This window comes from Capricornis sumatraensis, chromosome 7, assembly GCF_032405125.1.
Source record: "Capricornis sumatraensis isolate serow.1 chromosome 7, serow.2, whole genome shotgun sequence".
Taxonomy (NCBI): domain Eukaryota; kingdom Metazoa; phylum Chordata; class Mammalia; order Artiodactyla; family Bovidae; genus Capricornis; species Capricornis sumatraensis.
In genome coordinates, this window is record NC_091075.1 from 80,449,636 (window position 1) to 80,473,082 (window position 23,447).

Genomic DNA, 23,447 nt, shown 5'->3' on the forward strand with positions numbered 1-23,447 from the left:
TCCTCTCCACAGGTGTCTTAAATTTGTAAAAAAAAATTGATTGATTGGTTTAATAAATTCCAGGCCTGGGAATTCCCTGACAGTCCAGTGGCCAAGACTCAGCACTCCCAATGCAGGGGGCCCTGTTTAATCCCGAGTCAGGTAACAAGGTCTCATACATGGCAACTAAGAGTTCGCAAATTAGATGTTGTGTATGGTGTAAGATAGTGAGGTTCAGTTTCATTCATTTACATGTGGTTATCCAGTTTTCCTAATGCCATTTGTTAATTATTATTTATTTATTATTTATTTATTATTGTTTATTTATTATTAATGTATTTTCCCCATTATTTATTCATAGCTTTCTTATCAGATATTCGTTGACAATATCAGTCCAGTTCAGTTGCTCAGTCCTGTCCGATCTTTGCAACCCATGGACTGCAGCACCTCAGGCTTCCCTGTCTATCACCAGCTCTCAAGCTTGCTCAAACTCATGTCCATCTTGTCGGTGATGCCATCCAACCATCTCATCCTCTGTTGCCCAATTCTCCTCTGACCTTAAATCTTTCCCAGCATCAGGGTCTTTTCCAAGGAGTCAGTTCTTCGCATCAGGTGGCCAAACTATTTTGTGGCCAAAGAGTTTCAGCTTCAGCATCAGTCCTTCCAATGAATATTCAGGATTGATTTCCCTTAGGATTCACTGGTTGGATCTCCTGACAGTCCAGCGGACTCTTGAGAGTCTTCTCCAACACCACAGCTCAAAACCATTAATTATTTGGCACCCAGCTTTCTTTATAGTCCAACTCTCACATCCATACATGATTACTAGAAAATCATTGCTTTGACTAGATGGACCTTTGTTGGCAAAGTAATGTCTCTGCTTTTTAATACTAGGTTTGTCATAGCTTTTCTTCCAAGGAGCAAGCATCTTTTAATTCCATGGCTGCAGTCACCATCTGCAGTGATTTTGGAGCCCTCCAAAAAATAAAGTCTCTCACTGTTTTCCATAGTTTCCCCATCTATTTGTCATGAAGTAATGGGGATGGATGCCATGATCTTTGTTTTTGAATGTTGAGTTTTAAGCCAGCTTTTTCACTCTTCTTTTTCACTTTCACCAAGAGGTTCTTTAGTTCCTCTTCACTTTCTGCCATAAGGGTGGTGTCATCTGCATATATGAGGCTATTGATATTTCTCCCAGCAATCTTGATTCCAGCTTGTGCCTCATCCAGCCTGGTATTTCTCATGATGTCTACATATAAGTTAAATAAGCAGGGTGACAATGTACAGCCTTGACATACTCCTTTCATGATTTGGAACCAGTCTGTTGTTCCACATCCGGTTCTAACTGTTGCTTCTTAACCTGCATACAGATTTCTCAGGAGGCAGGTCAGGTGGTTTGGTACTCCCATCTCTTTAAGAATTTTTCACAGTTTGTTGTGATCTGCACAGTCGAAGGCTTTGTCATAATCAGTAAAGCAGAAGTAGATGTTTTTCTGATATTCTCTTGCTTTTTCTATGATGCAGTGTTGGCATTATGATCTCTGGTTCCTCTACCTTTTCTAAATCTAGGTTGAATATCTGGAAGTTCATGGTTTACGCACTGCTGTAGCCTCACTGGGAGAATTTTGAGCATTACTTTGCTTGTGTTAGATGAGTGCAATTATGCTTAGTTTGAACATTCTTTACTATTGCCTTTCTGTGGGATTGGAATGAAAAGTGACCTTTTCCAGTCCTGTGGCCACTGCTGAGTTTTCCAAATTTGCTGGTATATTGAGTGCAACACATTCACAGCATCATCTTTTAGGATTTGAAATAGGTCAACTGTAATTCCATCACCTCCACTGGCTTTGTTCATAGTGATGCTTCCTAAGGTCCACTTGACTTCACATTCCAGGATGTCTGGCTCTAGGTGAGTGATCACACCATTGTGGTTACCTGGGTTATGAAGATCTTTTTTGTGTAGTTCTGTGTATTCTTGCCAACTCTTCTTAATATCTTATACATCTGTTAGGTGCATACCATTTCTGTCCTTTATTGTGGCCAACTTCACATGAAATGTTTCCTTGGCGTCTCTGACTTTCTTGAAGAGATCTCTAGTCTTTCCCATTCTATTGTTTTCCTTTATTTCTTTGCATTGATCACTGAGGAGGGTTTTCTTATCTCTCTTTGCTATTCATTGGGACTCTGGATTCAAATGGGTATGTGTTTCCTTTTCTCCTTTGCCTTTCATCTCTCTTCTTTTCTCAGCTATTTGTAAAGCCACCTCAGACAACAATTTTACCTTTTTGCATTTCTTTTTCTTGGGGATGGTCTTGATAACTGCCTTCTGTTCAATGTCATGAACCGCCATCCATAGTTCTTCAGGCTCTCTGTCAGATCTAATCCCTTGAATCTATTTGTCATTTCCACTGTATAATCATAAGGGATTCAAATTAAGTCAAGCCTGAATGGTCTAGTTTCCCTACTTTCTTCAATATAAGTCTGAATTTGGCAATAAGGAGTTCATGATCTGAGCCACAGTCAGTTCCTGGTCTTGTGTTTGCTGACTGTATAGAGCCTCTCTAACTTTGGCTGCAAATAATATAATCAATTTGATTTTGGTATTGACCATCTGGTGATTTCCATGTGTAGAGTGATCTCTTGTGTGTTGGAAGAGGATGTTTTTACTATGACCAGGTACAGACAAGGGTTTATTTATGGGCTCACAATCTGTTCCATTGGGCTTGAATTGTGGCTCAGCTGGTAAAGAATTTGCCTGCAATGCAAGAGACCTGGGCTTGATCCCTGTGTTGGCAAGATCCTCTGGAAAAGGGAAAGGCTATCTACTCCAGTATTCTGGCCTGGAGAATGCATGGACTGTGTAGTCCATAGGGTCACATAGAGTCAGACACGACTGAGTGACTTTCACTTAAGAGTCTGATCCTTTGTCTATTGATCTATTTTTCCAATACCGTACCATTGTGATTACTATAGTTTTGTGGTATGGTGTCCAGTCTGCAATGTGATGCCTCCATTTTGTTCTTTCTTCTCAGGATTGCTTTGGCTGTTTGGAGTCTTTGGTGGTTCTGTACATATTTAAGGATATCTTTTTCTGTATCTGTGAAAAATATTGGAACTTTTATAGAAACTGCATTGAACCTATGGATAGCTTTGGTTCTTATGGGCATTTTAACAGTCTTATTTCTTGTACGAGGTTTTTCTTAAGCCATCTGACTGATTTCAATAATATGCTCATCTTATGTAGCTACTCATATTTGAGTTGAGAAATGTAAAATGTTCCATTTTTGAGATCATTTGTTTTATAGGATTATTTGTTGATTGATTCAACTCATTAACAACAAAAAAATCAAACTTTGAACTGTCAGTCATTTTCTAGAGTGTAGGTTGCGAGATGTGTCACTAGCATCTCTACTTTGTCATTAAGGTTGTCACGTTTTCTTTGTTGTTAACTATGTGAAACATCTCAGAAAGTTTCATAATTATTTTATTTCTGATCAGAGAGTATAAAAGAAATATTTCTTTGGGCAGGTATATTTTCTTTCCCATCTTTATATATTTTAGAACAACCTCATGTTGAATAATCACGTGCCATATCTGATTGGGATAAGATGTTGTATCATGTGAAATAGTGGATTAGAATATGCAAATGACTAAATTGTCAAATAAATTATATTATAATCTGCAGAGATACCTCTCATGGAGATGGTGTATGTTATTTTTACTTTTTTCTTTTTAGCATACATGCTCACCACTTCAGATCTAATCACAGAAAAATAAAGTCTGTAATGATTCAGGAAGTAATATAGCTAAATGTGGGACTAGGTATCACTATATACCTTTATTTACTGGTTATTTATATAATCAGTTCAGAACATTTAACATTTTTTGGTAAATTTTCATGGTGAATTCGTGCTTATACAATATTGCTCCCTTTGTAAGTAACAGAAATGGAAGTGGTTCCGTTTGTTCTTTCTCTAATAGCCCCTCTCTCCCCAAAATATCTGTTTAGATTTACATCACTTTACTAAAATCACTTCCTTTTGTAAGGAGAAAATAATCACTTGTTGAGTTCATTAGGAAAAACAAAATAGGATATAGGTTATGTGAAAATTTAGGTTCTAAGAGATATTTCATAAATTGAATATAAATTACTAAACTGTAATTGATAATGCCTCCCTATAGGTGGAGATTATTTTAAGTTTCCTGAAATTATAATTAAATATGTGTCCTCATTTTCTCCAGAGACAAAGAATGAGATAATCTAATAGATTAATAATATATAATACCTTATGTTGGTCATATAAATATTAGAAATGTGGCATCTTAGTGAGAGCTTTCTGATCATAGAGCACCCATGAGATTTGGGTATTTTCATATAATGCATATCACTTAACCTTTTCAGTCTTTCAGTTTACTTTAATTGCTTAATCTTTTTAGTGTTCTTATTTGTAAAATGTCAGTAATAATTATTTTCTAGATTCATTTCAAGGGAGGAGCCTAGCATAGTTTCCAGCAAAGAATGTTTAAGATGGAGAAGCTTCTTCATCTCACCCTCCTATCTCACCCTCACACATATCTTCACACACACACAGATACACAGAAGCGGTCACAGACTTATTTTAAAAAACAAAATATGAATTGGCTTGTAAATAGTGAATTGGCTTCTTCTCTGGGAAGCCTTTCTTGGTACCTCTCTACTTCTATCAGGCACTCCTTCTCATGCTTTGATTCACATGACTTTGTATAATTGTTCCTATCACATAATTTAGTGAATGTGAGTTCTTCAAACAAATCTGAATATAGTCAGTCTCTGATTTTGCCATATTATAGATGGAATGAACTGTAATTGATTGAGATAATGTTTAATTTCAAATACTAACTTTAGTATATCATACACACTCCTTATTTTTCTCTTGATTCTAAGTAAAATTTCTCAGGAAAGCATGTTTTTATAAGTTTGTTTTAAATGATACTACATTGTCACAAAATCTGGAAATTATGAACTCATGTGAAATCAATGAAATGCTAAAGATAATATATATACAATATTATTTCATAATGAATGTAAACTTTGTGAATGTAAAACCAGTAAGTTATCCTGTAATGTGTTTTAATTGATGAACAAGTAATTGGCACATATTTTTCTTGATGTTACTAGTGGAGATATGATTTAGAACAATTTCTGTTTATTTTTGTAAGTCTTGTCTGATTAAATTGATTTCCCCCAGAATTGTTGATATATTTTCTTTTTTGAAAGTATCAGCTAAAAAATGTGCATCTCCTTTTATATTGTGATTTTTATACTACAAGGATTAATTAGTTAATTGCAGTGCTATATAGGAAAGCAATCATATTTCTCTGTAATTATTTAATAGAACTATTTTAATGAAGGTCTTCCCTCACAGTTCAGTTGGCAAAGACTCTGTCTGCAATGCAGGAGACCCAGGTTCAATTCCTGGGTTGGGAAGATTCCCTGGAGAAGGAAATGGCAACCCATTCCAGTATTCTTGCCTGGAAAATTCAATTGACAGAGGAGACTGGCAGGCTATAGTCCATGGGGTTGTAAGAGTTGGAGATGACTTAGTGACTAAACCACCACCATTCTGAGGGAATAAATTTTAAATATTTTGAATTTTATATTCTCAAATTGACAATTTCCCTCTTTTAAGAGAAATACATTTCAAAGAAATATAAATTATTTTAAAATGCTTAGCCCAACACATTCTTGTTTTCTGCTCTGTCTTTAAATATTTTGTCTCCTCTTTTCTCTCACCTATTTCCATTTCCTCTTCTCTCTCAATTCCTGGCTAGACCTCTGTCTAAATAATAGTTGCACCAATAGGGATATTTTGTATCAGATCTATAAAGCTAAAAATAGTGTAGAAAAGTCTTAAATTTTTGTTTTTTTCAACTAAGAGATTATATCATTATGGTGTGATTGGGCATATGTGTGTTTATGTGTTTTGAAAAGTCCAGTTATACAAATTTAAGTCTTGACAGTATGGATATTATTTTACATTGTAAAAAACATATAAAATGTATTCTGAACAGACTTTCTTATTTATATGTGTAGGGAAAAATGTTTTAATTATCTGAAAATAAAATTCACATACATTTTATATTCCTAGCTGAAATGAATTCTTTGATAATAGAAGCTAATGTTTTTGACTAGGTACGAAAAGAGTACGGGAAATGCCTACGAACACATTGCTGTAGTGGCAAAAGTACAGAGAGCTCCATCGGCTCAGGGAAAACATCTGGTTCTCGAACTCCTGGGCGCTACTCTACAGGCTCACAGGTAAACAATATTTGTTAATTAAAATGAACTAGCTCTTATCTGTGTTCCATTATGAGTTGCTGTCCTATCTTGATGAGATTTATTTTCTATCCAAAGCATTCAACACAAACACAATTTTGTTGTTTTGTTTTAGTGTGTCTCAAATGAAAATGGTTATAACAGAAATTTAAGAAACCAAACTGCAAAAAATTTGAAGTTTAGAGTCTAAGTTTGAATAGTAATTCATGATTTCAGATTGTTCCTAGTTGAATGAAAAATGAAGGTGAGGAAAGGAATTTGACATTTCACCTAAAATTCTAAGAAAGTAATACTTTACATAAATGTTTCTGAGTTAATTACTTCTTTTAACTAGTCTAGTAATTCTTTATTGAATACTGAAAATATTTACTTATTAAATAGGCTTAATAAAAAGTTATAACTCATTTCATGAATACCAAAATAGCATCATTAATTTAACTGGTCAAAGTGCTTACTCCCATGAGTCCAGCACTTCAGTTCAGTTCAGTTCAGTCGCTCAGTCTTGTCCGATTCTTTGCAACCCCATGAACTGCAGCATGTCAGGCCTCCCTGTCCATCACCAACTCTCGGAGTTACCCAAACTCATGTCCACTGAGTCGGTGATGCCATCAACTATCACATCCTCTGTCATCCCCTTCTCCTCCTGCCTCAGTCTTTCCCAGCATCAGGGTCTTTTCAAATGAGTCAGCTCTTTGCATCCGGTGGCCAAAGTATTGGAGTTTCAGCTTCAACATCGCACTAGATATATTAATAATGACTGTGTCACCCCTTTCAAAGGAAATTCTGAACTTTTAAGTAACTTGTCTTCTATTTTCCACACAATGTCAGTCCAAAGATTACTATGTAGAAATTTCAGCAACTCTAGGATGCTAAAATGTGCCAAATAAAAGACATATGTGGGTCAAGCATGAGTGAGTTTGAGTTCCAGTTACCAAACTAATATTTCTAAGAATATATGATTTAGTGGGAAAAACAATCATTTTCGTAGTGTTGTTAATTGAAATTTTCTGAAGAAGACTTGAATTGAAATTCCAAAACAAATTTATAAATCAGGAGCATATTTTAACTCTATTAACTCAACCTTCTAAATTTATTTATTTTAATTTGGTGATTATATATATACACATATATATAATAAAAAAGATCATTTGTTCTTTGACTAATTCCAATTGGCTTATGAATATAATAGGTTCAGTTTCTCTAAACAATTCCATTCATATGCTTAGAAAATTAAATATCCTTGGAACCTTTAATTATAATAGCACTTGCCGAACTAATATATCTGATTCTCTAAAACACATTAATTGTCAGGCTGGACAGTTGTACACACTGAACTAGCACTTGAAAAACTCTTATAAACCAAAGATAATAAACAATATTCTCAGAAATGTTTTCATCACACTAAAGGAGTTATGTTTTATTTTATAAATAAAACCACATATCTACTATCAATCTAATAGTTCCAACTAAACATTTTAAAACTAACATGTAACTGTCAAACCTATCAGTTACATGTTAGTTTTAGAATGTTTATTTTTATTTTGACAAGTTATCCTGACACTTAACAACACAAATTATCATAATACATAGAACTTATTTCCACATATAATAGGCAGTTATTTAAAATTTGAATTTATTTTATTATTTCTATGCCTTAGTAAGGTTGCACAGTTGTAAATTAAGGAAGCAAATGTACCAAGTTAGATGGACTGAGATTTCTGAGTCAGGACTAGTAAATTTTCATTCAGAATCTGAGTTTCATGTAAGAGTGGAGGCACACCTGGATACTTTCTGTATAACCTTCTTGTGATCCAGTCCTTCATTTTCAACCTGATAATTCTTACCTCTCTTTTTAACAATTTTAAATTGAAATTTCTGAGATTCTGTATGTCATTTAACTTGATTTGTTTCTGCATTTCTTTCATAGAACTGAACTTATCAACCATTATCCTACAGCCATTTTATTGACAAATGTCTTCAGTGAAATCATAATATTTCGGAGCTTTATGCTTTATGTTAGAACAGAGTTGTGCAATGTTTAGCATTGCTTCTAACCCACAAGATAAAATACTGCAGCTTAAAAGAACAATCATAAACTTTGTGAGTGGGTAGACCTAGTCTTAATTCTAGCCTTGCCATATTCCTACCAGCTGTGACACAAAACAAGTCATTAAATCTCACTAGCCCTCAGTTTTTTCATAAGTAAAGTGGTTTCTGATTTCTTACATCATTAGGCAGATTAAGCTAATTTTACAAAACATGACAAATTGTATATGCTCAAAAAGTTGGAATAGATATCACTTACTAGTATAATTTCAGGTATATATTTTAAAGTTGTCTTTTTCTCTTTTTTTACTTTTATAGTTATAACATCACAATTATAATATTGGGAAGAAAAACCTCACGTTGTTTTCTTGTGCTTAATATAATACAATTCTATTTAACTTTGACAGTCTAACACTACACAAAGGACTATTACTTAAATATAGTCTGTTTAGGTAGACATAATAAACATTTTACATTAACTGTGAAATTCCATGCAAAACATCTAAAACACTCACTGATATTGAGGTAAAATTTTGAGAGTATAGGTGTCTTTTTCCACATCAGAGAACTTCTAAAATCACAATCATTATTTTTTGTTGTTAAGAAACATTGGATTTATGTTATAAAATGCCAAGCAATATTATAAGCTCCTGTGATAAAATGGTTAAAAGACAACTTCCTCCAAGATCTGGGGCTTTCATACTAACTGTAAAAGGCAGAAAATTTATTAGCAATCAAATAAACCAACAGAAAATATCAGATTATAAAAGTTGGTGCAGAACCAAATATAGCCATATGATGCATAAAGTCCAGGTGGTTACTTGGATTAAGTGATAGGCAAAGACTGTTTGGAAAAATGACAGGAAGGGTGTTCAGGAAAAGAGAATTTCAGGTGACAGTGCATCAAATATAAAGCCATTTAGGTGGGTAAGAACTTGAAACTTTGGGAGTAGGAAGAATGTCATTGGTTCAAGTGGTATGTGAATGGGAGATGAAGAAAGCTGGAGACGGAACCTTAGGTATTTGTAAGAGAACTGGAGTTTTTATTTTATTTTGACTATTTAGAAAGTTAAGGATATAATTTAGAAATGGAGGTGACAGAAAATCACCCACAGGTAATAAAATCATGTGGCTACTGTGTAGGTAGTGGAAGGATGTGATTTTCAAGACTAAAAAGTAAAAATCCTCTCCATCTATTAATCTCCCAGTGGTAATCACTTATAAAAGATTGGTTTATAAAAACTCTGAACTGAAGTATTGTTCTTTCTACCTTGACCTTTCATTAATTGTTCTGTCATCTATTTTCAGTTGTTTTGTTGAATTTGTAGATGTATTTACTTTTGTTATACAGTATTTTAAACAAAAAATATATGTACCATATTGTGAAGTGTAGTAATAATGCCTGTGAACTTATCATCAAACTTAGGAAATAGAGTTATTTGCCATATGTTTTCCCTTCTTGAAACTTCTCTTTAAGCAATCCCTGTATCTCCCTACCAGAGACAATCTACTAACCTTTGTTTATCATTTTCATGACTTATTCTAAAAATTTCTTCACCTCTCCAAAAGATGTTAATTACTTCACCTTCTTAAAATATTTCTTTAAAATGGTATCTTATTGCGTGTAATATTCTGCGACTTGCTTTATTCACTGGCATATTCTAAAGCTTGTCCCGGTCCTTTCCATGAACATTTAAGTATAAGCTTAATGCTACATATTATATATTTTTCTCTGATTGCAACACTTTACCCTTATCTCCTTTTACTTTTTCAATTATTATTTGATATAGTGTAACTTCATGGGAAATAGATGGGGAAACAGTGGAAACAGTGTCATACTTTATTTTTGGGGGCTCCAAAATCACTGCAGGTGGTGACTGCAGCCATGAAATTAAAAGACGCTTACTCCTTGGAAGAAAAGTTATGACCAACCTAGATAGCATATTGAAAAGCAGAGACATTGCTTTGCCAACTAAGGTCTGTCTAGTCAAGGCTATGGTTTTTCCTGTGGTCATGTATGGATGTGAGAGTTGGACTGTGAAGAAGGCTGAGTGCTGAAGAACTGATGCTTTTGAACTGTGGTGTTGGAGAAGACTCTTGAGAGCCCATTGGACTGCAAGGAGATCCAACCAGTCCATTCTGAAGGAGATCAACCCTGGGATTTCTTTGGAAGGAATGATGCTAAAGCTGAAGCTCCAGTACTTTGGCCACCTCATGTGAAGAGTTGACTCATTGGAAAAGACTTTGATTCTGAGAGAGATTGGAGGCAGGAGAAGAAGGGGATGACAGAGGATGAGATGGTTAGATGGCATCACTGACTCGATGGACGTGAATCTAAGTGAACTCTGGAAGTTGGTGATGGACAGGGAGGCCTGGCGTGCTGCGATTCATGGGGTGGCAAAGAGTCGGACACAACTGAGCGACTGAACTGAACTGAACTGAATAAGTTCTAATCTCCTAAATCAGGAGCCAAATGATTGAAGTCAAATATTAGTTATACCACTTTTTAGGTCTGTGATATTGTACATGTTAACCTCTAAATCTCAATTTTGTAATGAATAGGAGAGTGCATACCTCAGGGAATTCTTGGGAGATTTCAGTGAGTGAATACATGAAAAACACAGGAGAGAACCTAGAAGAATTAATTGAAATATTTGTTATATTTATAAAATGTATTTTATATACACACACAATAATTATTATATATCAGGTACCATTTCAGGTGAACAAAAAAGGACAGAATTTTTATTTTACTTTTTTCTTTTGGCTGCATAATGTGGCCAATGGAATCTTAGTTCCCTGACCAGGAACTGAACCTGGGCCCTCAGCAGTGAAAGCATGGATTCCTAACCATTCAACCACCAGGGAATTCCCAAACTTTCTGGTTTCTAGAACCTGAAACCTATATGCAGACATTGGACATTACTGTTTAGGCATTAAATATAAATATAAGAAATGACTATATTATAATAATATGTTGTGTGTAGAAAATGGTAAAACTATGAGGGCAAAAAGTTGCAGAGTTGGGTGCATGAAATACAATTCTATATAGGATGATCAAGTTAGGTCTCTTTAAAGAGAAAGTATTTGAGCAAAGATTGAAAGAGATGTAAGAGTTATCCATACCTGTATCTGGGGAAAGAGTACTCCATGCAGAAGAAATAATCAAACAAAACCTAAGGCAGAAGCATGCTTGGCTTGTTATGAAAGAGCAGGGGAACAGGTGTGGCAAGCCCAGGTTGAGAGATTAATAGAAGATAATAATAATAGAAGATAATCAGGCCAGCTCAAATAAATGTCACCTAAAAAATAGACAGGGAGGCCTGGCATGCTGCGATTCAAGGGGTCGCAAAGAGTCGGACATGACTGAAAGACTGAACTGAACTGAAAAATAGGCAGGCTTCCCAGGTGGCTCAAATGGTAAAGAACTTGTCTATCAATGCAGAAGGCACAGGAGACATGGGTGTGCAAGAGCCCCTGGAGGGATGAAATGACAACCCACTCCCTATTCTTGCCTGGAAAATTCCATGGACAGAGGAGCCTGGCAGGCTACAGCCTGTGGAGTCACAGAGTCAGACACAATTGAGCACACAAGCAAAAATGATCATAATTTAATCAACCCTCAGTTGAGATGTCACTTCTTCACTGCAGTGTTCTCAGATTTCCTCAGTTCACTTCAGTCTCAGTTGTATCCGACTCTTTGTGACCCCATGAATCGCAGCACGCCAGGCCTCCCTGTCCATCACCATCTCCCGAAGTTCACTCAAACTCATGTCCATCGAGTCGGTGATGCCATCCAGCCACCTGATCCTCTGTCGTTCCCTTCTCCTCCTGCCCCCAATCCCTCCCAGCATCAGAGTCTTTTCCAATGAGTCAACTCTTCGCATGAGGTGGCCAAAGTACTGGAGTTTCAGCTTTAGCATCATTCCTTCCAAAGAAATCCCAGGGCATATCTCCTTCAGAATGGACTAGTTGGATCTCCTTGCAGTCCAAGGGACTCTAAAGAGCCTTCTCCAACACCACAGCTCAAAAGCATCAATTCTTCGGTGCTCAGCTTTCTTCACAGTCCAACTTACATCCATACATGACCACTGGAAAAACCATAGCCTTGACTAGACGGACCTTTGTTGGCAAATAATATCTCAGCTTTTGAATATGCTGCCTAGGTTGGTCATAACTTTTCTTCCAAAGATTAAGCGTCTTTTAATGTCATGGCTGCAGTTACCATCTGCAATGATTTTTGAGCCCTGCAAAATAAAGCCTGACACTGTTTCCACTGTTTCCCCATCTATTTCCCATGAAGTGATGGGACCAGATGCTATAATCTTCGTTTTCTGAATGTTGAGCTTTAAGCCAGCTTTTTCACTCTCCTCTTTCACTTTCATCAAGAGGCTTTTAGTTCCTCTTTACTTTCTGCCATAAGGGGGGGTGTCATCTGCATATCTGAAGTGATTGATATTTCTCCCAGCAATCTTGATTCCAGCTTGTGCTTCTTCCAGTCCAGCGTTTCTCATGATGTACTCTGCATAGGAGTTAAATAAACAGGGTGGAATTATACATCCTTGATGTACTCTTTTTCCTATTTGGAACCAGTCTGTTGTTCCATGTCCAGTTCTAACTGTTGCTTCCTGACCTGCATACAGGTTTCTTAAGAGGCAGGTCAGGTGGTCTGGTATTCCCATCTCTTTCAGACTTTTCCCCAGTTTATTATGATCCACACAGTCAAAGGCTTTGCCGTAGTCAGTAAAGCAGGAATAGATTTTTTTTCTGGAACTCTCTTGCTTTTTTGATGATCCAGTGGATGTTGGCAATTTGATTTCTGGTTCCTCTGCCTTTTCTAAAACCAGCTTGAACATCTGGAAGTTCACAGTTCACGTACTGTCGAAGCCTGGCTTGGAGAAGTTTGAGCATTACGTTACTATCATGTGAGATGAGTGCAATTGTGCAGTAGTTTGAGCATTTTTTTGGCATTGCCTTTCTTTGGGATTGGGATGAAAATTGACCTTTTCCAGTTCTGCGGCCACTGCTGAGTTTTCCAGATTTGCTGGCATATTGAGTGCAGCACTTTCACAGCATCATCTTTCAGGATTTGAAATAGCTCAACTGGAATTCCATCACCTCCACTAGCTTTGTTCGTAGTGATGCTTTCTAAGGCCCACTTGACTTCATATTCCAGGATGTCTGGCTCTAGATTAGTGATCACACCATCATGATTATCCGGGTCATGAAGATCTTTTTTGTACAGTTTTTCTGTGTATTCTTGCCACCTCTTCTTAATATCTTCTGCTTCTGTTAGGTCCAGACCATTTCTGTCCTTTATCAAACCCATCTTTGCATGAAATGTTCCCTTGGTATCTCTAATTTTCTTGAAGAGATCTCTAGTCTTTCCCATTCTGTTCTTTTCCTCTATTTCTTTGCAATGATCGCTGAGAAAGGCTTTCTTATCTGTCCTTGCTATTCTTTGGAACTCTGTATTCAGATGTTTATATTTTTCTTTTCTCCTTTGCTTTTCACTTCTCTTCTTTTCACAGCTGTTTGTAAGGCCTCCCCAGACAGCCATTTTGCTTTTTTGCATTTCTTTTCTATGAGGATGGTCTTGATCCCTGTCTCCTGTACAATGTCACGATCCTCAGTCCATAGATCATCAGGCACTCTAACCATCATATCTAGGCCCTTAAATCTATTTCTCACTTCCACTGTATAATCATAAGGGATTTGATTTAGGTCATACCTGAATGGTCTAGCGGTTTTCCCTACTTTCTTCAATTTAATTCTGAATTTGGCAATAAGGAGCTCATCATCTGAGCCACAGTCAGCTCCCGGTCTTGGTTTTGCTGACTGTATAGAGTTTCTACACCTTTGCCTGCAAAGCATGTAATTAATGTGATTTCAGTGTTGACCATCTGGTGATGTCCATGTGTAAAGTCTTCTCTTGTGTTTTTGGAAGAGGGTGTTTGCTATGACTAGTGCGTTCTCTTGGCAAAACTCCTTCATTCCAAATTTGCCTGTTACTCCTGGTGTTTCTGGACTTCCTACTTTTGCATTCCAGTCCCCTATAATGAAAAGGACATCTTTTTTGGGTGTGAGTTCTAAAAGGTCTTGTAGGTGTTCATAAAACCGTTCAGTTTCAGCTTCTTCAGTGTTACTGTTTGGGGCATAGACTTGGATTACCGTGATATTGAATGGTTTGCCTTGGAGATGAACAGAGATCATTCTGTCATTTTTGAGACTGCATCCAAGTAATGCATTTCAGACTCTTTTGTTGACCATGATGGCTACTCCATTTCTTCTAAGGGACTCCTGCCCACAGTAGTAGATATAATGATCATCTGAGTCAAATTCACCCATTCCAATCCATTTTAGTTCACTGATTCCTAGAATGTCGATGTTCACTCTTGCCATCTCCTGTTTGACCACTTCCAATTTGCCTTGATTCATGGAGCTAACCTTCCAGGTTCCTATGCAATATTGCTCTTTACAGCATCAGACCTTGCTTCTATCACCAGTCACATCCACAACTGGGTAATGTTTTTGCTTTGGCTCCATCCCTTCATTCTTTCTGGAGTTATTTCTCTACTGACCTCCAGTAACATATTGGTTTCAGATTTCCTAGACAAGGATATATTTTTTTGTTATACATACTTAAAAATTATTTCAATTGTATATCATAGTAGATATTAACAAAACCACAAAAATTTAAGTGTAGGGCACATTGATTTACCCTTCCCCAGATCCATTATTAGAACATTGGCAGTAACTTAGATACCCTTTGAATGCTTCTTAATCAGTCACCTCAAGACATAATCAGCATCTTAACTTTTAACAGTAGCTTTTCTTTTGCATATATTTGATACTTATCCACATGAAATCATCCAGTACATATTCTTTTGTTTTCCTTCTTTCCTTGGACATTATGTTGCTGCAGGTGACTATACTGCCCTTTTATTTTCATTACTATGTGTGTTCAGTCCATTCAGTCATGTCCGATCTTTGTGACTTCATGGACTGTTGCCCACAAGGCTCATCTGTCCATGGGGTTCTCTAGGCAAGAATACTGGAATGGGTTGCCATACATTCCTCCGGGGGATCTTCCCAATTGCAAGACTGAACCTGTGTCTGCCTGCATTTCCTGCATTACAAGCGGATTCTTTTCCCACTGAGCCACCTGGAAGCCCTTCATCACTATACATTATTCTATGATCTATGTGCCCATCATACCATTGATAGTCATTTAATTGTTCACAGTTTTCAGCTATAATTGGTAATGCTTCTATAGAGATTTGTGGACATATTGTACTTTTGCATTTATTTTGTTAATTTATATGTGATTAATCTGTCACGTATTAGTCTAGCAGGACCATGAAGGCAAAGTGTTTGTGTTTGCCTTTCCTCTTTGTATCTTCTACATTAAAGAGGTCAATTAATATGTTTATAGTTAGCTAACCAATAAAACAAATGTGAGAAATTGATTCCAAGTATTTCAGTTTGAATTTTGAAGTATTTTTCAATAGAAACATTTTTTAATTGTCAGGTTTATTGCATCGGTTTTCTTATTGTATTTTTATTACTTTTGTTTTGTTTGTATGTGTAATATGTGTAGTTTCTGACCTATATAACAAAATAGACAGTATTTCTAAGGCATAAACATGACCCAATATTCATAAAACCAATCATCTAATATTTGAGGATTAGGTACTCCTATTATTTGAGTTCAAATATATTTGAAACATAACCCTTTTGTGAGCTTGGTTTCACCATTAGTACTAGTTAGTACTAGTTAGTATTATAACTTTTTCATCCTTGGAAAAGCTTCTGAAAATATTTTGTTTCCTGTTCACAAGACCATTATTTCATTTTTGATCCCTAAGTCTAATAAAGTAACTAAACAGTAAACCAGAAAAAAGTCTTCCCCCACAGTGGAAAAATCTTTCTTGAATTATCAGACAGTTAGAAAATTGAATTTGAGAATTTATATAATGATGTAAGAATTTCAGTTCTCTATAAAACTTCCTACTCTATGGAAATGAATAAAGATCAATTGACTTCCTTTGTTTCCTTCAAAAGATAGAAAAGTCAAGATAGTATGTAACCTGTAAAATTATATTGATCTTCTTACAAAATTTATAGAAAATGTTGTTTAGTAGCATCTTAATAATATTCTATGTTCTTTTCATCCCAAACTATTTGTTCTTATAAGATTCTGAATTAAGTAAAATTTTTGTTACTAAAGCTTTAATTTAATGCACATTTAAATATTAAATTCCCATAAAATTACAGTGAAAATAACTTGTTTTACCTTAGAAATTAAAATTACTAAATTCTATCTAGAGTATACTTCTATGTATCTTCTATGTATCTACATATACATCATACGTATCTTTTATATTGGCATATCATATTACATTTGGGGCTTCCTTGGTGGCTTAGTTGGTAAAGAATCCTCCTGCTATGCAGGAAACTGACTGCAATACAGGAGACACGGGTTTGATCCCTGGGTTAGTTAAATCCCCTGAAGAAGGAAATGGCAACCCACTCCAGTGTTCTTGCCTGGAAAATTCTGTGGACATAGGAGCCTGGTGGGCACAGTCCATAAAGTTGCAAAGCATCAGACACAATGACCAACTAAACCACCACCATTACATTTATTTCTTTTAAATAGTTATAATGACTTCTGGCATACGCATTGAAGAATACACTTAATGAGAACCAATGATTATCATTAATTTAGTTCCTGATGTTCTCATGCTCCTGCACTACAAGCATGTGGAAGCTGTGTATTTGCTAGATTCCAGAAATAAAAGCCTCATATAAGCCTATATTACAGAAATAAAAAAAAAGAGTGACTTGTGCGAAGGTTCACTGTGCGGTGATTTTATCTCCTTTTTCCTTTTTCTTCATCCAGAGCCGAATTCGTAGAATGTGGAATGATACGGTCCGAAAACAGTCAGAGTCTTCCTTCATTACTGGAGATATAAACAGTTCAGCGTCACTCAACAGAGGTAATTAGAAATAATTTTTCATATTTACTCTTTTTGTGATTACTTTAAGAAATTCCTGAATGCATTGCTTTCTTTGCAACTTCTGGACTTTGTTCCATGTGATAGAAATATTGCAAAGATATAAAACGTGGTTGAGTGTAACAGTGTATTCCATTATTCATAAGGCTTCTTTTCTCAATCCTGAATTTTCATATCTTTTCTGAAAGTAAGTTAAAAAGTGAAAAATTTCTTTCTCTAATCATCTGCCACTGCTATAAACTGGTGAGTTGTCAGGCCTCATTGGAAGCTGTGAAAATGGGCAATTATGTGGCTATATAGTCTGCTAAGCATCATAGAGTTCCACACTGTCCCAGGTATAGAGCAATTTCTTAGTCTTTGTGGAAGTAAAATTACACTGTCTAATATACTTAAGGCAACCTGTGTATTTTTGGAAAAATCCCATCTAATCTTAATATCAATAAGATGTGTTCAGATAATATTGGATATTTAAAGATACAGAAGGAAAAACCCACTATATGTAAATTTTATACATATATGTATATAATAATTCTTTCAGTGTGTATATGCTTCTGGTTAAAATTTTTCTGGAATACCATTTAGATTTTTAAAATGATGTTCCCTTAATCTACTATTTTGTTTGTGCTTGATCTTTCTTATTCCCTCTGTCTCTCTCCCTCTTATTTTCTCCCTCTCCTCACCCTCCCCATCGTAAATATATGTGTGAGTGTGAGAGAGAGATATTAAAATTAAATTGACTGCAGTAAAAATGGGTAGAAACAATGTTTTTGCAGAGCTGGGGTACACTACAGTCTGTGCTGGGAAATCTTTAGAACATAGTTTTATCTTGGGGATGGTGCTGGCATGAGCATGTTTTAATTAGACTGTCCTAAAAGAGACATTTTTTGATGCATACATTCTGTGGTTATTTTCATGATTTTTTATGATCAATATTGTTATTTTTATTAGCTCCAAACTAGAATTGTTTGCTTTAAACCTACTTCTGTCTCCTTTTTGTTACATCAAATGCTACTTAGAAACAACTAATTCACTAATTATGGCTTATGATTAAGAATGATTCAAATACTGGTGTTCTTAATTACTTTTAGTCAAATAAGTTGCATCTTGTTTATATAAAAGAAGTTATAAAAAATAGTGTCTAAGTTAAATTTGATTTAGGGATTCATCCATGTTGTATAAATCTTGATTGACTTCCATGCTTATATGTGTGGTAGTGATAAAGTAACTCTAACCTAGTGATGATATTAAATTTTCTACAACACTTTTGCTTGTTAGAGCAGTGAGTGCAAATATTCTTCCAAATATGAAGAAAATACATTAAAATAAAACAATTACCTTCTTGTATTTTATTTCATTTTCAGTTTATTTTACATAGTATCTCACAAGTGTTCTCTTTTTAAGTTTACTTTTATGATTAGTTTTATGAAAATTTAAATATGAATACTCTTAACTCTTTGAAATACTTTCTAAATCAGAGCAAATATATTATCTACACATGCCTCCAAAGTTTAGGAAATAAATTGCTTTCATAGTGACAGATTTTCTTTTTACTTTAAATAATGCATAGAAATAATACATTGAAAATGTATAGTATGCTCCTTTAAGAAAACTATTCTTTTATTCAAAGCTATTCTTTTTAATAAGATTTTTTGTTAGGAGTATCTTGCATCTAATGATCACAGAAACCATAGAATGTATTCTTTAAACAAAAGATGAGGTTTGATTATAATAATGCACCATTTATTTGCTTACTGTGAAGACAGAGAAAACATGTAAACTACTTGGCTTAGCATTGTGATCTAGATTTATATTGATATTAAAGTATGTAGCTTTATTAAAAATTATTTTAACTGAATAATTTTTATGACCTTGATTTTAATGTCAATTGCACTATATAAGATTGCTTTGCCCTTTTTAGTTCCTTCTCAGAAATTTCATCAACTTGGAATATGTGCTATGTATGACTAGGTCAATTTAAAATATATTTAAAGAAAATAATAATATTTTATATTGTCTGATTATATATTAAATCTGTTTTTAAAAATCTTCAGTTTTAAAGGATACTTCTTAAAGTTATTGAAGAAAGGGTACAAAATTTCTTGTGATATCCAGTAAGTTATTTGGCGATGACTTTGGGGAGAGGGTAAAACTGACTTTATGGTTTGTTTGAAGTATGCCTATGCAGTGATCTTTTCCTTCAGGATATATATTCTTCCTTTCACTCAGTGACTTTAATGGGGAGACATCATAGTGATCTTCCTGATCTCCTATATTAATTTCCTAGTCCCCCGAGTCAGAAACTCCTCATTTTATTCTCATCTCATTATTTTTTATCTTAGATGAGTGCAGTACTTTAAAATTTTATTTCTTCATATAATATCTCTGAAGCTAGTCTTTAACTTCCTTCTTTAATCTTGTCTTATTCCCCAGGGTCCTATCTTCCCTGCATTCAGGCGTGTGTATCATATTTAGGTAGGTGGCATATAAGATTCACCCTTCCAGATAAACACTTCAGTCACCTCAGCAACATAATTATTTACATCTATAATTCAAAAGATTATATTCTCTATTATTAAAATAAAAATGTTAGGCACTACATCTTTACATCTTCATATATTCTAACTTCCCATTCGTTCTTAGTTTCTTACAGTTATAATTTTTTTATTTCCAACTTCATTTTCCTTTCTTTCTAAATTAGATATTTTAAATCTCTTATGTTTGTCTTTAGAATACTTCTGACCTTTGAAAACTACAGCAAGTTGTCTAAAAATTAGTCCCATTTTCAATTCAGGATTTCTTTTCTATTCATACCACTGTCCAATTCATTAAAAGAAAATTATCTTAAAATTCTGTATGTCTTATCATCTATTCTTCCAAATAAGAACCATTATTATCATCTTTGGAATTCATTAAGAATAAAACATCTACCATGCAGTGAATAAATCCTTCTCAATTGTTTATATTTTTTCAAATTATCCTTAATGTTTGGTTCTTGAACCAACTTGTTATATCCTATGTATCAGATTATCTGTCTAGAATCTCCAATGTGATAAATTTGATTACTATTGGGATTGTACTCCTTGGAATCAAGCAAGACTTTGGAAGATTTATTGATAATTTTCAAATTTATGAAATCATTCTTAGACATTCTCTTGGGGATTTTGTTATTTGGTCACCTCATCTCTTTAAAAGCTTTCATTACATTGTCCTTGAAATTTCTATATTTTGAAGATGTTTTCCAAGTGTTCCCTATACATTTTCAGACATTTTTCTTCTGATGACTTGTTTGCCACAATGCTACACACTCATACAAATCCAGAATTTCATGAAGCCAGTTCCCCAAGTCCCAGAACTAACATCAAGTTAACTTCACCCATTCTACTGTATAAACAGGGAGAAGGAGCTTTTTGAGAGCCCTGAGGTGATGGTTGTTTACAGAGAGTTTCAGAGAAAGCTAACTCTGATCCAAGACATGTTTCACAAACCCCACTGGATAGTTTGTTCCTTTGTTCATTTAAATATATACAATTTTCATATTTCTTGAAGTCATCCTCAGTTCCCAAGCTGCTCCCAGGACAATGGAACACTAATTCAAATTTTTGTTAGCTCAGAATTCCTGATAGTAGTAGAAACAATTTGTAGCTAAGGTTAGGTTTACCACCTGTATCCCCTACCCAGTCTCTACTGGCCAAACTGTATTCTGAGTGATTTAGATTAGCAAACTTGAGTTTGATCCAGATATATAACATTTGATGAGAAATTCTCTGGTAGTTCAGTTATAATAATTGTTACATGTTTCCACTCTTTTTGTAGATATATATAGAAATTGTGATATTTTCTGAAATGAGATCTTATTAGGCTCTATCACATGAATAATATTTATATCTCTCATTTTCTTTTTGTTTAATAAGTTGAATTGACATCAGAAATTTCAATTTAAAAGCAACATTTGGTAGGTAGCTGCTACGAATATGTCTGAATTATCAAAAGGTGCCTCCCCACTTCCCAGCTGTGGACTGCAAAAATGTGTCCCGTTTGAGTGGGAGAACCACCAAAAAGGCATTTCTCCTTCTGGAACAATGACTTGGCTAGTACTGTGAATTTTATTTTCCCTTATTTCCCATTCTCCTTCCCATCCACATCCCACACAACGTAGATTTTTCTTCATGGAGTTATGACCAGTAAAGCTGTATTTATGTAAGCCAAGTTTAAGTGTTACATGGCAGAAGACTGTCTAATCGGTAGCTGTATTTTAAGTAGCAGTTTTGATTATGAAGTGTTAACCTAGGAACTTTCAGTAAATTGCTGAACTTTTCAGTGTCTTTGTAGTAGGGATATAAATAGTGTCTACTTCAGAGGGACCTTGAAAGGATTAACTTAATATATCATAGTTGCTTACAACATGCCAAGAACATAATAAGTACTATTATTATCATTGTATTCACAAGTTCATTAATATTTTCTAACAAATGAAAACTGATACTTGCCAATGATCTCAAGTAATCAGATATTAAAATTCATCATTCATTGCAAAGGTTTCTTTCGCTTTGTAGTTTCTAGTAATAGGTGGGAGGAATGAGGTAATTACCTGAATGTCAAGCAAAAGAAATAATTTACCTAGTATGGTGCTCCCCTTGACACTAACAAAAGGAAATAAACTAAGAAAACTGAATTGTCTCTTTTGAATTAGAAATTAAATGCAAATTATACCTGTGTAGTTGCATTTTCTATTTTTGATTTGTATCTATATTTTAACATTGAGGAGATAAATGTAAAATATTTTTTCTCCCTGCCTTAGATGGTATAAACAAGCACAACCTTCTCTTTCCTCCAAGCCCTCCTGTGCTTCAGAGGCTTAGAGACACTAGCTCAATGTAGACAGGTCCTCTAGATAACCAGATACATAACAGAGTAGGAATATGACTCGCTCCCTTTTTAAATTCATATCTTCTCAGAACCTATATTGTCTTTCCCAGGAGGTTGGTCACTGGGACAGATGAAGCTTCACAAGAAATCACTGGCTGTCTCCTTAAATTTAAGCTACTAAACATATTTTATTTTTATATACTTAAAGAAAAATGCAAATGAAAAGATATAAGTGGTCTTTCACTGTACTTAATGATTTATATATATTAAAACTACTAGGGTGAATACTCAAACTCATTCATCACCTTATTAATGTCAGTAAGTATAATTTGGCTTACATGCATGTGTCTTATTGCCCCCAAAGCCTTGCTGTTGTGAAGGATTATAAAATCATTGGCTGCAAATATTAACCAGATTCTAATATAATCTGATATCTATCTGTGAAATTTGTAGACACCATTATCATATGCCTAAGACAACTTGCATAGCTAACAGATCAGACTGGGCTATATAACAAATTGCTTTGTTATGAACAAGTATTATGATGACATGAGTACAAATGCAGTAAGTATCCCAGGCATGGACACATTTTTTATTTGAGATTCACCATTTTATTTATATCTAGTATTTTTTACTTTTATATTTGTGATTGTTAATGAGGCAACAGCGACTTCTGTGTTTCTTTCCTTTCTATGTGTCTTCAATATTCGGAAAGTATATGATAAAATAAGAGTATCTCCTGTTTTAGGAAAATCAATTCAATACACAAAAGCAAAATGATACAGATTTTAAAAGTGAAATATTGCATCAAATAGATAATGTAACAATGCTACTAATAACCTGATTCCTTGATTCCTCAAGGAAGACCAAGTAACTTTCCGAATGAACTTTCCAGTGCAATATGAGATATATTAAATATTGATCTCTAGTCAGTCTGGGGCATATGTTCTTGCTATCAATTGTTAGCAGGAACTGAAAAAGAAAAAGCTTTAAAATGCTTTCCCAGTGAGTCCTACTTATGGTTTGCTCTTAACTTTGTCCCTTTGTTAGGAATCCTTGAAATTGTCCAGGCTGTCGCAGCCAACTATTCAATAGTAAAAATAGTGTTATTACTATTATTATTATAATTTTTAAAGATCTCTTCATAAAGAAGGTTATTTATGTAGAGTAGATTTCTTATTTTTATAGAATATGACCTTTCTCCCTTTATATTTAATTTATAG

General features: G+C 34.7%; 1 protein-coding gene across 18 annotated transcripts in view; it reads left to right on the top strand.

Annotated features, from left to right (window-relative positions):
* Positions 1 to 23,447, top strand: part of ADGRL3 (adhesion G protein-coupled receptor L3) — a 572,691-nt gene that overhangs the window by 527,099 nt on the left and 22,145 nt on the right. For all 18 annotated transcript variants that reach the window (XM_068975496.1, XM_068975495.1, XM_068975497.1 and 15 more), the window contains 2 exons: positions 6,152 to 6,277; positions 17,244 to 17,340. In XM_068975496.1, coding sequence (XP_068831597.1) covers positions 6,152 to 6,277; positions 17,244 to 17,340 — 223 coding nt within the window. The remainder of the gene's footprint in view (positions 1 to 6,151; positions 6,278 to 17,243; positions 17,341 to 23,447) is intronic.